Below are 14,625 nucleotides of genomic sequence, written 5' to 3'. Positions count from 1 at the left end.
GAGTAAAAAATTAGCAACAGAAAACCATAAAAACATTTTCAGATGGAGATGAAAACAGAAGTTAATCAAAATAAAATGATTTTAAGATGAAACTCATCCAACCTCACACAGATTATTTTATTTTAAGACAAACTTTAGTTTATTAACCTGTTATAAATTTACAGCCAAATATCTCATTTTAATAACATTTCTGCTGTTGCAGTTTTATCGTCACTTCTTGTAAATAATCTTTTGTACAATTAAATTGTTTTCATGAGTTTTTGAGAATAAAAAGATGAAAACTGGTTTTAAAATCAACTCTTCATTCTAAACCAAATATTGGTAACACTTTATTTGCCGGGTGTGAATAAGACTGACATGACACTGTCATAAACATGACATAACATGAAGATGAAGGAGTCTTTATGAATGTTTATGACTGTTGTCATGAAGTGTCATGAGGTAAATTATGACACTTTTAATGCAAAGTTGGCATTTTAATGGACTTTTAATCCAACTTTTAGAGCAACTTTGCATTAAAAGTCATTATTTACTGAATGACACTTCATGACAACATTCATAAAGACTCCTTCATGTTTATGACAGGTGTTATGTCAGTCTTATTCACACCCCTTCAAATAAGTTTTACCCAAATATCCTTTAATCAACACAAAATCAAATTCATGTGGAAATAAATTAGATTCTGGTGAAATTTGGATTTTTCTCTTTGCTAATATTTTGTGGACAACAGAAAAATGTTTGACATCAAATCTATTCATTAAGCAAAAAATATTTTATTAAGCAAAGAAACATTTTATGTAATAAGTCAGTTTTGCAGAACCTAAACATGTTTTATTTTCTCCTTAAATGAGAAAAGTAGAATAAATCTCACTGAGACTAACGGGTCGGAGCAGAACCTGGTAACGAGTTCAGGACCCAACAGGAGCTAACCAGGCTCTGCTGGGGGGATCTGCCTTTTCTTCTGTTGTCATGGTTACCGGCTTGCTGATGAAGATGAAGAGGAGGGGGCGGAGCCTAATCGACCCACGTTACCAAATTCTGCTTTAAGAAGAAACAATCCTGGAGGATCCAAAACGGATTTCAGACACTTGAGGTGTTTGGTTCAAATACTCATCAAAATCACAATAATATTTATAAAACCAGAACATGAAGTTCATTACAACCAGGAGAAACTCAGAACCCGTCAGGTTCTGGTCCACAGGGATCCGTTCTGCTTTGTTTTACTGCATCTGTTTCTGAAACAGTTTGTAAAATATCTGGATTTTCTCTGCAGATAAAACTGAAGTTCCTCCATGTTGGTGAAAAAGCTCCAGAAGTTCACAATCCTCTTATTTAGATTGGAAATGTTTTTCCAGGCTTTATTCATCAGTTCTGAGCAGTTGTGGTGCCTGATGAGGTTCTGGTGCCACGATGAGGTTCTGGTGCCACAATGAGGTTCTGGTGCCACGATGAGGTTCTGGTGCCAAGATCAGGTTCTGGTGCATGATGAGGTTCTGGTGCCACGATCAGGTTCTGGTGCCACAGTCAGGTTCTGGTGCCATGGTCAGGTTTTGGTGCCTGATGAGGTTCTGGTGCCACGATGAGGTTCTGGTGCCACAATGAGGTTCTGGTGCCACGATGAGGTTCTGGTGCCAAGATCAGGTTCTGGTGCCATGGTCAGGTTTTGGTGCCTGATGAGGTTCTGGTGCCAAGATGAGGTTCTGGTGCCACGATGAGGTTCTAAAACACCAGGAAGCTGTTTGAATATCTTGAAGGAAGTTTTTCTTTCATTCCTCTCAGAAGTTCAGTGCGGTGTGGACGTGCTCCGTTTCGTCCTTTGTCCACTTCCTGTCCTCAGGAGCCACTTCCTCCTGCAGCAGGGCTCTGAGGACAGCGAGGAGGCGCTGATGGACCCTGCGGGCTCCGCCCTCATCATCCGCGCCGCCGTCGGTCTCGGAGCAGTCCTGCACGGCTCGCTGCAGCTCCACCTGTTCAATGAAACGGCTCTGAAGAATCAACCAGGGTTTAAAATGATCTGAAGTTCGTCACAAGAAACAGATGAAAGGCTGAAAGTTTTAGATAAACCACTAAGATACCAACAGTGTCCTTTAGGTGGCGCTAATATGTTTTATCGTCCTGTAATCCCCAGAAATACATAAGAAAAGGAAGAACATTTCAAATGTATTTTTACAGTAAACCATTGAAAACCAAATCTTTCATTCTGGGAGCCAAACGTGTTGCACAAACGGCTCCGATGGCACATCTGACCTCCATGTGGAGTTTAACATGGCAAACTACAGACTGAGGGAAGACGGCGCAGTTTGATCAGCCTGTAAATAATCTGAATATTTAAATATTACAGACTAATTAAAGGTATCAGGCATTTTAATCGCTGGTCATGTACCTGATCCTCATCTGGTCCAAATTTGAAAACGTTGCACATTCAGTGATATGAGTTAATGAATTAGTTGGAATATTAGTAAATGTTTAATTTTAGATCATAAAACCTGCATTAAAAATGTCTTTTTCTCAGTTCTCCTGTTTTTATCCTGTCCTGCTTCAGTTAGTAAATCTTTGGTTTCACAGGTTTTAAGTGGTACCTGAAGCGGGAGTCCTGCTTTCGCGCCGAGAAGAGTTGGAGAAAACCAGGGCCGGAATATTTTCTCACAAATCACCTGAAAAAGAAGAAAACAGGACAGATGGAGATCTGGAGGGGAACATGGTGTGTTTAACGCAAAACAAACGTTAAGAAACGGAAAATCTGTGAAAAATAAAGAAAAAGAAATGAAAAGTAATAAAACAGAAAATAACAGATCTAGAATGATCTGAAGCAGCAAAGCTTTCAGGAAAACAAAACCGTCTTTCTGAAAGAGATGATTGTCAGAGGCGGGTCATCAGGTCAACCTGAGCAGACACCTGTGGAGCGTCGGCCAATAGGAGAGCAGCTTGTCTCTGACATGTCATCAGCTCCGGTCGTCACTCAGCTTCTCTTTATTTTCCTCCTCTCCTCTTTCTCTCTTTGTTCTTCGTTTTCTTTGTTTAAAGTTAAACTGTTTTGGTTCTTTGGTTTACATATAAAAGATGCAGTTTTATATATTTTTTATATATAATGTTCATTTATCAACTTTTGACTTTTATTTCTTATGAAATAAAACAAAGAAGCCGTTTAAAATTTTATCCACGTTTTGTTTAAATTTATTTAAATCATTAATCTTTAAATCTCAGCTCAGCCTGTAGATTATTTCACCTTTATGAACTTTGATTATTTTTCTTTTCTTCTCTTTCTTCTGGTTTCCATCTTTTCTCTCCCATCGTTTCGTTCCATCATCACCTGGATGAAAACAGCTTCTCTCTATGAAAGCAGATATCTGCTATCATCAGACATTTGATCGGCGGCTTGACGACAGTCTGCTGTCATGACGACGACGATGATGATGGTGATGAAGGTCTGAGGCCTTTCAGGCCGAAAGGCCTCAGACGATTTTACATACTTTCCTTCTTAATTTGTTGTTAACATCCATTATTATTAGTTTTATTTCATAATATTTAATTCATTTTCAGCTACATAACGAATTAACATTTATTTCAATCTAACGATGCTCCATTTACAATATAAAGTCGAATTATCCTGGTATAATTAACAATCTCAAAGACACAATAAGCAGAAGAAAATTAATATTTCATCCTAATATAAATCAGTAAAAAATATTTAGTTTAAAGAATAAAATACCCAGCCTGGGTTTTAGTGTTAAATTCTGGAAATTTAAACCTAAATTAAATTTTCTGCACATTTTCAGCTTATTCTTCTGAGCCAAGAATAAAACTTCATGGCTCAGAAGTTTTATTCTTTCTTTATATGTGATGATTCAATTTGCTTTCATAATTTAAAATCATGAAATAGAATTTTTTCTTTAAAGTTTCAAGGTGAAATAAATAATAAAGATAATTTCAGAAATTGGTATTTGAGAAATTCACAGGATAAAAACTTAATTTTATTCACAGTAAGAAAAAGTTTCTCTGAATCTCAGAATCAGTTTCTAGAGACGGAGGTGAAACCTGATGCACTGGTTGTTGCATCACCTGCAGGTTGGTGTTCCTGCGGTGCGGGCTGCACCTGCGTCGGTCCGGCTCGCACCTGGACCAGCAGTCAAAGAAGTTACAGTCGTCGTCGCTGCTGCAGTTCTGCTCCAGGATGTCCCTCATCTTGGGCTCGAAGAACGCCATGTCCACGTCGATGGCCACGACCTGCAGGACGGAACCAGAGCCACGTTACACCGAGACAGAGAGAACAGAGGAAAGCAGCGTTTTATCAAAACAGGAAAAACTAAGTCTAAACATGTTGGTCCAGACCTTTAATGGTCTGTTTTAAAAATAGTTTTAACCTGGTTGATTTTTTTCTAAAGAGGATAACAAGTTTTTTTTAATAGAAAAATAGATTTTGAATCAGAAAGATCAAAATCTAAAAAAAGAAAAACCAAAAATTAATTTGTGAAAACTTTTAGACACTTTTATTTTGAAGGCGGATGTGGGCTCCATAAAACATGACATTTATTTCAGTAGTTTATTTTTCTAAAACATTAATAATTTAATTTATATTTAAAAAATCTGCTGAACTTAAATTTCCTTAGAACAAATCAGGCATCAGAAATTATGAAAAAATCATTTTTAGAGACTAATCTCCAACTTAATAAAATTAATTTTAAAACAGAAAATATGAAAATACAAAACATTTATTTTTGAAAGAGACTCAAAATGTTATCTGTTGATTTATACAGTATGAAGGATTTATTAATAAAGTCACTTAAATGATAATATTTCTAATAATAATGTTAATATAATAATAATTATGAATTATTATAATTATGGATGGTCAGAGTTTCACACTCCAATAACTTTAATGTAAAAGTTGTCAATGTGAGTTTTTAGTTTGTTTATAATTAAATGTGGAAGCAAAACAACAAATTTAATAATTTCATTAAATTTTGTAAAACATGAACATTTTCTTTTATTAAGTCAGAATATATGAAGTTAATTTAAAGCCTGAAATTTTTTACAAAATGCTGTGAAGAAAATCTGATTGTAAAGTTTTAATGTTAGAAATGAAATAAAAGCTTCAATTAGGGATTTAATCTGAAGATTAATAATCTGAAGATTAATAATCTGCTGGGATTTTACACGTTTACTGGATTTATGGTTAAGAATAAACAGGAAAAAAATTTATTTTACGACAGTGGAGCTCAGTAACGATTTGTCTGATTTAAGTTTTTACAATATGTTTAAATCTTTTAACAAATAATAAGTTTATTTCCTCGTCTAAATTAAATCTAGTTCAGATTTAAACTGAGAAAGTCTTTCCTGGTCCTCTGTTTTCTGTTCCCAGTTCTCCCAGTTCTCCCAGCAGCAGGGACAAAACAATGATCGCATTCAGCTGCAGCCCAGAACCAACTTTATGAGGCGTCGACGTTTTTATGGCCAGAAAACTTAAAAAAAGAAGAAAAGGTGAAAAATGAGCCAGAAACCGTCGTTAGTTTAAAACCAGCAGAATCTGTTGATTATTACTGATTATTGTTTTAGTTTCATAAGCAAACCTAAATGATTAACTGTAGCTTTACATCCAGTCCTTCAGGTCTTCATAAAGTTGGAGCTAAAATAAAAATCTTTGTAATGGATGGAAACTTTCCATGTGGCTTCAGTTCAAAGTTTGTCTTTATTTTTCTGCCTGAAGCGTCAAAATCTACAGTTTCGTAAAATGTTCCAGGAATATGACTGGAAACTTACAGTCATATTTCACTGTTGGCACAGATATTATTTAGTTAAAACTGTTTTTACCGATCGACAGATCAGATCAGCTGATATTTTCCTAATAACTGAATTTATTCAGAAACAGATTCAGACAGTTCAAACATAAACATGTTTACTTTCATAACCTGCATTTTATGGTTGAGTCATTAACTCAAACTTATAACTCAGATTTATGTTAGTTTTATTTTGATGAGTTTTCTATGTGTTGTTAGATGAAGACCTGAACTTTAACCTTTGACCTGATTCCAGAACATTTCAGAGTTTTTCCTTAAAGTTGAGCAGAAGCCAGACTCGCCGTCAGGTCCTTCCTGATGCCGAAGTTCTCCGGTTTGACGTCACACAGGTGCAGTCTGTGTGTGAAGTCGTTGTCAAAGTGCTGCACCATGTCCATGAAGCTCAGCGCCACCCGATGCACCATCAGCCTGGAGCTCCAGCCACCAGAACCTGCAGCCTGACCCGGCGCCCTGGGAGCCGACGCCTCGTCCATGGAGAACAGGTTCTGGTCCCAGGTGTGTCCGGCCGACAGGAACTCCACGGCGTAGAAATGACCGCAGGAGCCCAACACCCGGGCCACATGGGGGCTGAGGTCCTGCAGGACTCTGCAGGGAACAAACCTTTAAATCTGGACCCGTTTGGTTCTGATCAATCAAACTCATTGCATTCAGAAACAGACGAACTAATCCAACCACAGGAGTCCAGAACCTGGACCGACTGGGTCAGCTGGTTCTCCTCTTCATCATTTCCTGTTTTTTATCCAAATAAATTAAAACCTGAACATTTTCTACATGAATCAAACTGAATGTGAAGTTTTGTGCAGCAGGACAAATGAAATGTTGACACAAAGCATTTAGAACTAAATGAGTCTGAAGTCATTTGTGGCTCCGAGTCGCTGCTGCTCACCTGAGGAAGGTGTACTCCTCCTGCTGCAGCAGCGCCCACAGGGAGCCCAGATCGGCTCTGGAGTAACTTTTCTCTCGGAGCTTCAGGTTCTGCCCCCACAGGCCGGACAGAGAGCCGTTCCTTCCTCCTCCCTCCTCCTCTTCCTCAGCCAGACCCAGAGAGTTTCTCACCTGAGCCCAGAACAGCGTCACCTGTTCAGGCTGTCAGGAGCCAAAGATGGGATTATTCAGCTGAGATGACTCACCTCCAGAGTGGCGTAGAAAACCACGTCCAGCGCCGACAGCTCCTCTCCTGCTTCCTGCAGGAGAGAAAAAGATTTATTTCTAATTCACATCGAGGCGAAAAACACAAAAACATGAAACTCTGATGAATTTCATTTTGAGTTTTGGCTGATGGATCAACACAACTATTAAAATTATAAAAGAGAAATGATACAGAGTTTTCAAACCTTATGTTCAGATAAATAAAGGTTTAGATTTAAAGACAGAAAACGATTCCTGAACTTCATCCTGAAAACACTGCAGTCTTAGTGAAAAACGGGGGTGGCAGCATCATGCTGTGGGACAGGAAATGGGAAGATGGATGAAGGTAAACCTGGAAGAAAACCGGCTAGTTGCTCCACAAGACCTGAGACTGGGGTGGATATAGGTCAAAATGGCCTAGTCAAAGTTCAGGAAAGTGTTGCTCCAGATTGAATCAGATGGAGTTTGATCTGTTTGCAAAAAGGAATGAAAGAAAGAAACATCCAGTAAAGATGGAGGAAGAAAGAACAGATTCATTTCTCTCCTTGTTTTCTACAACAGACCAACAACACATTCATGTTGGTAACGACTCCAGACTCCCCCTGCTGGCCTGGAGGATCTTCTGTTGGTGCAGCAGGTTGCAGCATTTTACCACAACTTGCTGCTGTTTTTGCTGTTTCCTGTTTGCAGCATTTTTCAGCTGAATTAGTTTTTTGTGTTTTGTCGTTTGGATCTTTTAGTGCAGTACACTCCACACTTTTCAGATTGGGTGGTCACCTGGTAGTCCAGCAGGCCCAGCGGCTCGTAGGAGGAGAAGTTCTCCAGTTTGGACTTGAGGATGACCCGGTTCCCTCTCCATCGGGCCTCCATCACCTTCTTCCCGTTCTCGTAGTAAAGGCAGCGCTGATACTCCACCAGGCCGCCGACGCACAGATCCTCACACAGGTCGCCGCTCAGCGAGCCGCGGCTGAAGTCCAGGCACTGCGGAGGGAAACATGGAGGACGTTACAGAACCAGGACCCAACAGAACCGAGCTGGGTGTGGCTTTTGCTGCCTCATTAAACATAAACTCCAGTTTTCCTAACATCCTGCCGGCAGTGATGGCGGCCATCTTGTTACTGATGGGATCAGAAACACACCGAACCGACGGGCCTCCTGGTTCCGCTCGGGATTAGCGGGATAATCGCGGCTCTGCTCACATTCCTACACAAACATCCGACAGCGAGGAGAGAAACTGTCAGGAAGAGGCTCCGGCAGAGAGCGGAGGTCAGAGGTCAGACTGGATGGAGACGCTCCTTCAGCGAGATGAGAATAAAAACAAAAACTTTCATCTAGATCCTGTTTAAGTTAAATTAAATTAAATATCCTCTCCAGCAACATGTTCTGCATAAATATTAATCTGTAAGAAACATCATGAACATTTTTTTCCTCAGGAAAGTTCAAAATAAATTAAAGTTTTTTAGATTGTAAATTTTATTATTTTTATTAAAAAAATATTTTTTTTAATTAATCAAAGACACATTTTAATTTTTTTAAATATTTTATTTCAGGAATTATTCTACATCTCATGAATCGTTTAAATCAGGACTGAAAATATTAATTTTACTGCTGCTAATAGAATTACTATCACATTTAATATTTTACTTAAATTTCATTATTTTAATATTTTTCTGTTTTTCAACAGTTCATCTGGTTTTTCCTTTATTTGATGTTTTTTTCTCTTTTTGACTCATTTTGTTCCTGAGTTTATTCTTTCCTTTCTTTTCCAGCCAGTTTCTCTCTGTTCATTCTCTCCATCCCTCCTTTCTCTCTCTTCTCCTTTAACCCGTAGCCGTTCCTCTGCTCTCCGTCTCGTTTCCTCCGGCTCGGTGAAGACGCAGCAGAAAGGCGTCTTTGTTTCTCTGCATTCCTTGAAGCCGAGCAGCGAAACATGAAAACGTTTTGATGACATTCCTGAGTTTGACTGAGAGACTCAGGAACCTTGAAGAGCTGCTGGGTTTCTACTGGGACGTCAACGACCCTCTGACCAAATGCTACTGGTTTAGTAGCTACACCTGCTTTATTACACATTTATTGAATCAGCCAATCAGCCGGCAGAAACTCATTTAGACACGAAGTCACTGAAGATCAGATGAGCATCAGGAAGACGAATGAAGGAAGTTGAAACGCAGCAGGGCTGTTGGTCCGATTGGTTCAGATGAGCTACAGCAGCAGAACACCAGACCGACAGAACCGTCGGATAAAATCAGGAAACTGAAGCTAAAAGCACCCAGACCCTCCAGAACAGATGGAAGAACATTTACAGGTCCAATTCAAACCCAAAGTCCAGACAGAATCTGATGGAAACTTCATCAAACATGGATCCTTCCTTCATAGTCCAGCCTGGTGGAGGTGGTATCATGATGGGGGACATTTTATAGGTTCACTTTAAGGTGTTTCCCTCCTGATGGTCCGGTCGACCCGGTTCTACTGGAACCAGAACATCTGCTCCACCTGCAGCTGCTGTGGTTCTGAGTCAAACCAACCTGTTCCCCTCCTGGCCTGTGGGGGCGCTGCACCAAGAACCACTGAAGGAAACGACACAAAAACCTCTGAGACACTGAGAGCAACTTCCTTCTTCACCAGATGGAAACAAGATGGAGGCGTCAGATTTTAGCATTGGAGGATTTCTCTTTAGGCTAAAGACCAGGAGCCATTTCTGCTGCTAGCGCTAGGCTAGCATGTTAGCTTTGGTTGTATTTACCAGGGTTTCCATCAGTGTATTATAAGCCTGGCGGCCTGCCATGCTTTACTATCCCGCTGCCAGGCTAAGCGTTGCTTGTTTAAGTTTCTAAGGGGGAAATTTTTTTTTGTTTTTTTTGTCTTTTCTTTTTAAAGCCGGCCTGCAAGCGTCTGTTTTGCTCTCAGCATTTCACTAGCAGAGCAGATTTATCCTAAATGATAGGTTTATAATAAGTTTATAGTTTATGCATTTAAAGCCGACAGCGCGGACCAATCACACAGCTGGAGCCTCCTGTCACTCAAATTGGACTCAGGCTGGATATTTACATCAACCTACTGTGAGGAATTATGATCCTTTGGAGAAACTCTAGGTAAGAGTTTAGAACCCGCCACGTCGCTCTGGTTGCTCAATGTGAACCGCAGGAATAACTTGTAGTGAATTCAGAGGCGGAGCGGTGAGAATGATTTATCTTTGTGAACGAATTANTATTTTAATAATTAATTTTTCAATAAATACCGTATTTTCCAGACTATAAGGCACCTAAAAGCCTTAACTTTTCTCAAAAATCACCAGTGCGCCTTATATGTGCGCTGAATTCCAAAATCTGTCCCTGAAACAGAGAGACGTAAAGTGTAAAGTTCATACGCCAGCAGCAATAAACCAATCAGGGATTGTTGTCCGAGTTCTGCAGCATAGCCTCCGGTAAAAACCAGATCGATTTTTCCATGCATCACCGTCCCTGTTCATCTGCGACTCCATGCACGCCCATCTCACTGCTACTGTGGAAAAGGAAGCGAAGCAAACTGATTCGGAGTTTGCCGTCATTCTGGGAGGATTAACAGAAGAACTCCCATCGCTGGACATCGGTGTAAACAGGCCGTTCAAACAGAAGTTGAGCGGCGTGGGAGCGATGGACGACAGACTGCGAACGCACATTTACTAAGACGGGAGGCGGCGCCGGGCGAGTTACACCACCAATGGATGGTGGATGCCTGGGCTAATGCATCGGCCTTAACTGAGCTTCATTAAAGCCGCATTGTTGCTGAACAGCCACCTGGAAACGAGTCCGACTCCGACAATGATGAGAGGGAACCTGGCATGTTTGATGGCGAAACATGCTGTTCAATTCAGATAAGAGGAGGACTTTGATGGATTTGTGGATTCAGTTATCTTTATTTTCTTTTGTTGAACGTATGTTTTAGCATGCGCCTTATAGTGTGGAAAATATGGTACTCGACATAGTATCACAAAATATGTAACAGAAAAAAACAACAAACAGAAAAACAAAACACACACCACGCAATACATTACATTAACACCCTTCCACACATGATTTCTCCTTCTCCACTCTACAAATTACTTCCCCATAACTCCAAGTGTGACAAAAAGTATCTAAATCTGAAACTGATTTATAAAAATTAAATTCAAGCAATAGCCTAGATTTCACCAGGTTCACAAATAAAGAAACCACGTCAATATTCAACTCTTCCTCCACCTTCCTCTTTCTGCTTATGTACACGGCCATTTTAGCCTGTCCTAACAAAAAGTTTATCAGCTGACATTTACTCTTTATTTGGCGTGTGAATTTAACACCACAAATAAATCCCTGTTTAGTGAAAACTTTGCCAAATCTGTTGAAAATAATTCTCAAAAGCACAAAAAGAGCTGACAGACAATGAAACGCTGTTTCCCTCTGTTCACAAAATGGACAGTTTTCTCCTACAGCAGGATTAATAACAGAAACAAGAGTTTTACAGCTACAATACCATGAAGGATTCTCCACTGTAAATCTGCATGTTTTATACAACGATTTCCATTCAGGCTTGATTTCAGGTGTTAAGGAGATATGAGATCTCCACACTGTGTCACTGCGTCCATTCAGTTTGTTCTGATTAAGAGTTTTTACAAACAGCCTACAGATCATTTTCCCAGAAGCTCCTTCTAGGGAGATTCCTTTACTGTCCACCGAATCCAGTAAAGGACCAGAGCAGTTCTTGATCCCAGGAAACAGTCTGATGGATGGAAAAGGTCCAGATGATTTGGTAACACAGAACCTTCATAATAATCAGTCAAAAGGGAACATTGATGTTCACTTAACTTGTGTTTCCAGTAGCTCAAAAGCCGACCAACAACTCTAACAGATTCTATTCCCAAACAAGCAGCGAGTTCCACAGGATCATCCAGTCGAGGTCCAGTCATCTCTACCACCCTCCCAAAGCAATAGACATTTGCAGTGTGGATAAGTTTGGATAAGGTTTTTCTGCCCCAAACAGGACAATCCAGCAAACTCCCGAACAGAACCGGTTCCTGGAGCAGCCAGTACAGAGACTCAGCCTGCTGCTGCCTCTCCTTCCTCAGCAAAGTCCACACAGAGAAAACGCTCTTATAAAAACCTGTGAGAAGAGAAGAGTTCAGTTTGCTGGAGTCCATCAGAAAGAGAGGCAGATCCAGACCCATGCCACCAAATCTCCGAAGAATGCAGCACGATATTCTCCTCCACACCAGGTCTGTGGGTCCTGTGAGCAGTCTCTGAATGAACTGAAAACAAAAAGCAGCACCTCTGCTGGCCAGATGGACCAGATGTCCACCTTCCTCTCTCAGCAGAAAGATAATACTTTGAGGAATCCAATGAAGTTTATTCCAAAAAAATCCACCAGAACCCTTTGAACATTTGATAAAAGAGAAACTGGAGGATCAACACACATCAACCGATGCCACATGGCGGAAGAAACTAAATTATTAATAACAAGAACTTGTCCTCTATATGACATTTTAGGTAAAACCCACTTACATTTCAAAAGTCGACCCTTAACATTATCCAATACATTTTCCCAGTTTCTTTGCACAAAAGTTTCATTACCTAAAAAGACGCCTAAATACTTGAGCCCACCTTTTCTCCACACTAGACCTCCAGGCAGACTGAGTTGATCCCCCAACCAACTCCCAACAGCGATAGCCTCACTCTTTCTCCAGTTTATTTTAGCAGAAGAAAAGCAGCCAAAAAGAAGAACAGTGTTGACTAAAACATCAATATCTTCCTGCTCGTTTACAAAAACTATTAGATCATCAGCATAAGCTGACAACTTTAAAGAGACACCCAGGAATAGAAACACCACACAAATCTTTCCTCAGCTTATGAAGCAAAGGTTCAAATGCCAAGGAATAAAGCATCCCTGACAAAGAACAGCCTTGCCTCACTCCTCTTAAAACATTGAATGGAGCACTTAAGCCTCCATTTATTTTAAGTACACTCGCAATGCCACAATACAAAATCTGGATGTTTGCCACAAATATCGGTGTTCAACCCGGTCAAAAGCTTTTTCTTGGTCTATAGAAATCAGACCAATATCTAAGCCCTATGAGCTGGAGATTTCTAAAACATCTCTGATTAATAGAATAGAATAGAATAGAATTCAACTTTATTGTCATTGCACCATCACAAGTACAAGCAACGAAATGTAGTTTGCATCTATCCAAAAGTGCTATACAGGGTATAAATATTTACAGGTGTACAAAGGTGGTTATAAAAATAAAATGTTCAGCATAAATATAATATAATATAGATAAAAATATGGGAGCTATGCACATATACAGATTATGCAGATTATAGAGAATATACAGAAATGTTAGGAATGGATTGTATATGTATTATTGGGTTTACAATACAAGATAGATACTGGCAAATAAGATTTACAGATTTACAGATTATATACAGATTATGTATGAATGTGAGGACAGTCCATATGTTACTGTTGTATGGGGGTTTGGGGGTTACAGTCCTTATAGTTGTGTCAGGAGGCGTTCAGGAGCCTAACAGCTGTAGGAAAGAAGCTGTTCTGATGCCTGGTGGTACTGGTCCGTAGGCTCGTATAACGCCTCCCAGAGAGCAGGAGGGAGAAGAGTGTATGTAAGGTCCTTGGTGATTTTCCCAGCCCTTTTCAGACACCTCTTCCTGGAGATGTCCTTGATGGCAGGGAGCGGTGCTCCGGCAATGTGCTGGGCAGTTTTCACCACCCTCTGCAGCGCCTTCTGGTCAGAGACAGAGCAGTTCCCATACCAAACTGTAATACAGTTGGTGAGGATGCTCTCGATGGTGCAGCGGTAGAAGTTCGTGATAATCTCTGAGGACAGATGGTTCTTCCTCAGGGTCCTCATGAAGAAGAGGTGCTGGTGTGCCTTCTTGATGAGTTTGGAGCAGCTGGTCGTCCAGGTCAGGTCCTCGGATATGTGGACCCCCAGGAACTTAAAGCTGTCCACACGCTCCACCTCTGTCCCCTTGATGTGGATGGGTGGGTGTAGGTCAGCGTTCCTCCTGAAGTCCACGATGAGCTCCTTGGTCTTCTCTGTGTTCAGCTGCGGGTTGTTTTTGTTGCACCATCCAGCTAGATGGTCCACCTCCTCCCTGTAGCCGGCCTCATCATTATCTCTGATTAGGCCGATCACCGTGGTGTCATCTGCAAACTTGATGATGGCGTTTGAGCCATGGACAGGTCTGCAGTCGTAGGTGAGGATGGAGTAGAGGAAGGGACTCATCACACAGCCTTGTGGCACTCCGGTGTTTATGATGATGGTGGATGAGAAGTGGTTATCCAGCCGGACATGTTGGGGTCGACTGGTCAGGAAGCTGAGCAGCCAGTTGCACATGAGTGAACTGATGCCTAGGGCTAACGGGCGGTAGTCATCGAGTCTGGTTGAGTTGGAATTCTTGGGAATTGGGACGATGGAGGTAGACTTGAAGCAGGTCGGTACCACAGCGCGGGCCAGGGACAGGTTGAAGATCTCCGTCAGCACTCCTGCCAGCTCCTCAGAGCACGCTCTAAGGACACGTCCAGGTATGCCATCAGGACCCGCAACCTTGTGGGATTTAATCCTGCTCAGAGCCGCTCCTACGTCAGTGGAGAGGAGAATCAGTGGCTTTTGGTCTGAGGTGGTGGTTGCCTTAGTTGCAGTTGTGGTGTTCCCTCTCTCAAAACGAGCACA

General features: G+C 40.9%; 1 protein-coding gene across 1 annotated transcript; it reads right to left on the bottom strand.

Annotated features, from left to right (window-relative positions):
* Positions 1-557: 557 nt before the first annotated feature.
* Positions 558-8,034, bottom strand: dipk1c (divergent protein kinase domain 1C). Its single transcript, XM_015049239.1, has 9 exons — positions 8,009-8,034; positions 7,701-7,920; positions 6,926-6,979; positions 6,682-6,851; positions 6,077-6,380; positions 4,060-4,224; positions 2,580-2,654; positions 1,737-1,967; positions 558-1,644 (listed from the first exon to the last, which is right to left on the bottom strand). Exons 1-8 carry the CDS (start codon positions 8,032-8,034, stop codon positions 1,776-1,778), a joined length of 1,206 nt encoding a protein of 401 aa, XP_014904725.1. The 3' UTR covers positions 558-1,644; positions 1,737-1,775.
* Between the last annotated feature and the right edge of the window lie 6,591 nt (positions 8,035-14,625).

This window comes from Poecilia latipinna, unplaced genomic scaffold (assembly GCF_001443285.1).
Source record: "Poecilia latipinna isolate Pla-1442-1.1 unplaced genomic scaffold, P_latipinna-1.0 Scaffold936, whole genome shotgun sequence".
Taxonomy (NCBI): Eukaryota; Metazoa; Chordata; class Actinopteri; order Cyprinodontiformes; family Poeciliidae; genus Poecilia; species Poecilia latipinna.
Note: the sequence above shows the minus strand (reverse complement) of the source record. Positions and strands in the feature narration are given on the sequence as shown.

What these genes read in the sequence shown, in the direction of transcription:
- dipk1c (XM_015049239.1), bottom strand. Translation starts at nt 8,034, where the DNA reads ATGGCCGCCATCACTGCCGGCAGGAT. An exon ending in GCCATCACTGCCGGCAGGAT is followed by an intron (nt 7,921 to 8,008) that starts GTTAGGAAAACT and finishes GTAACGTCCTCC; the next exon opens with ATGTTTCCCTCCGCAGTGCC. An exon ending in GCATCAGGAAGGACCTGACG is followed by an intron (nt 4,225 to 6,076) that starts GCGAGTCTGGCT and finishes TCCGTCCTGCAG; the next exon opens with GTCGTGGCCATCGACGTGGA.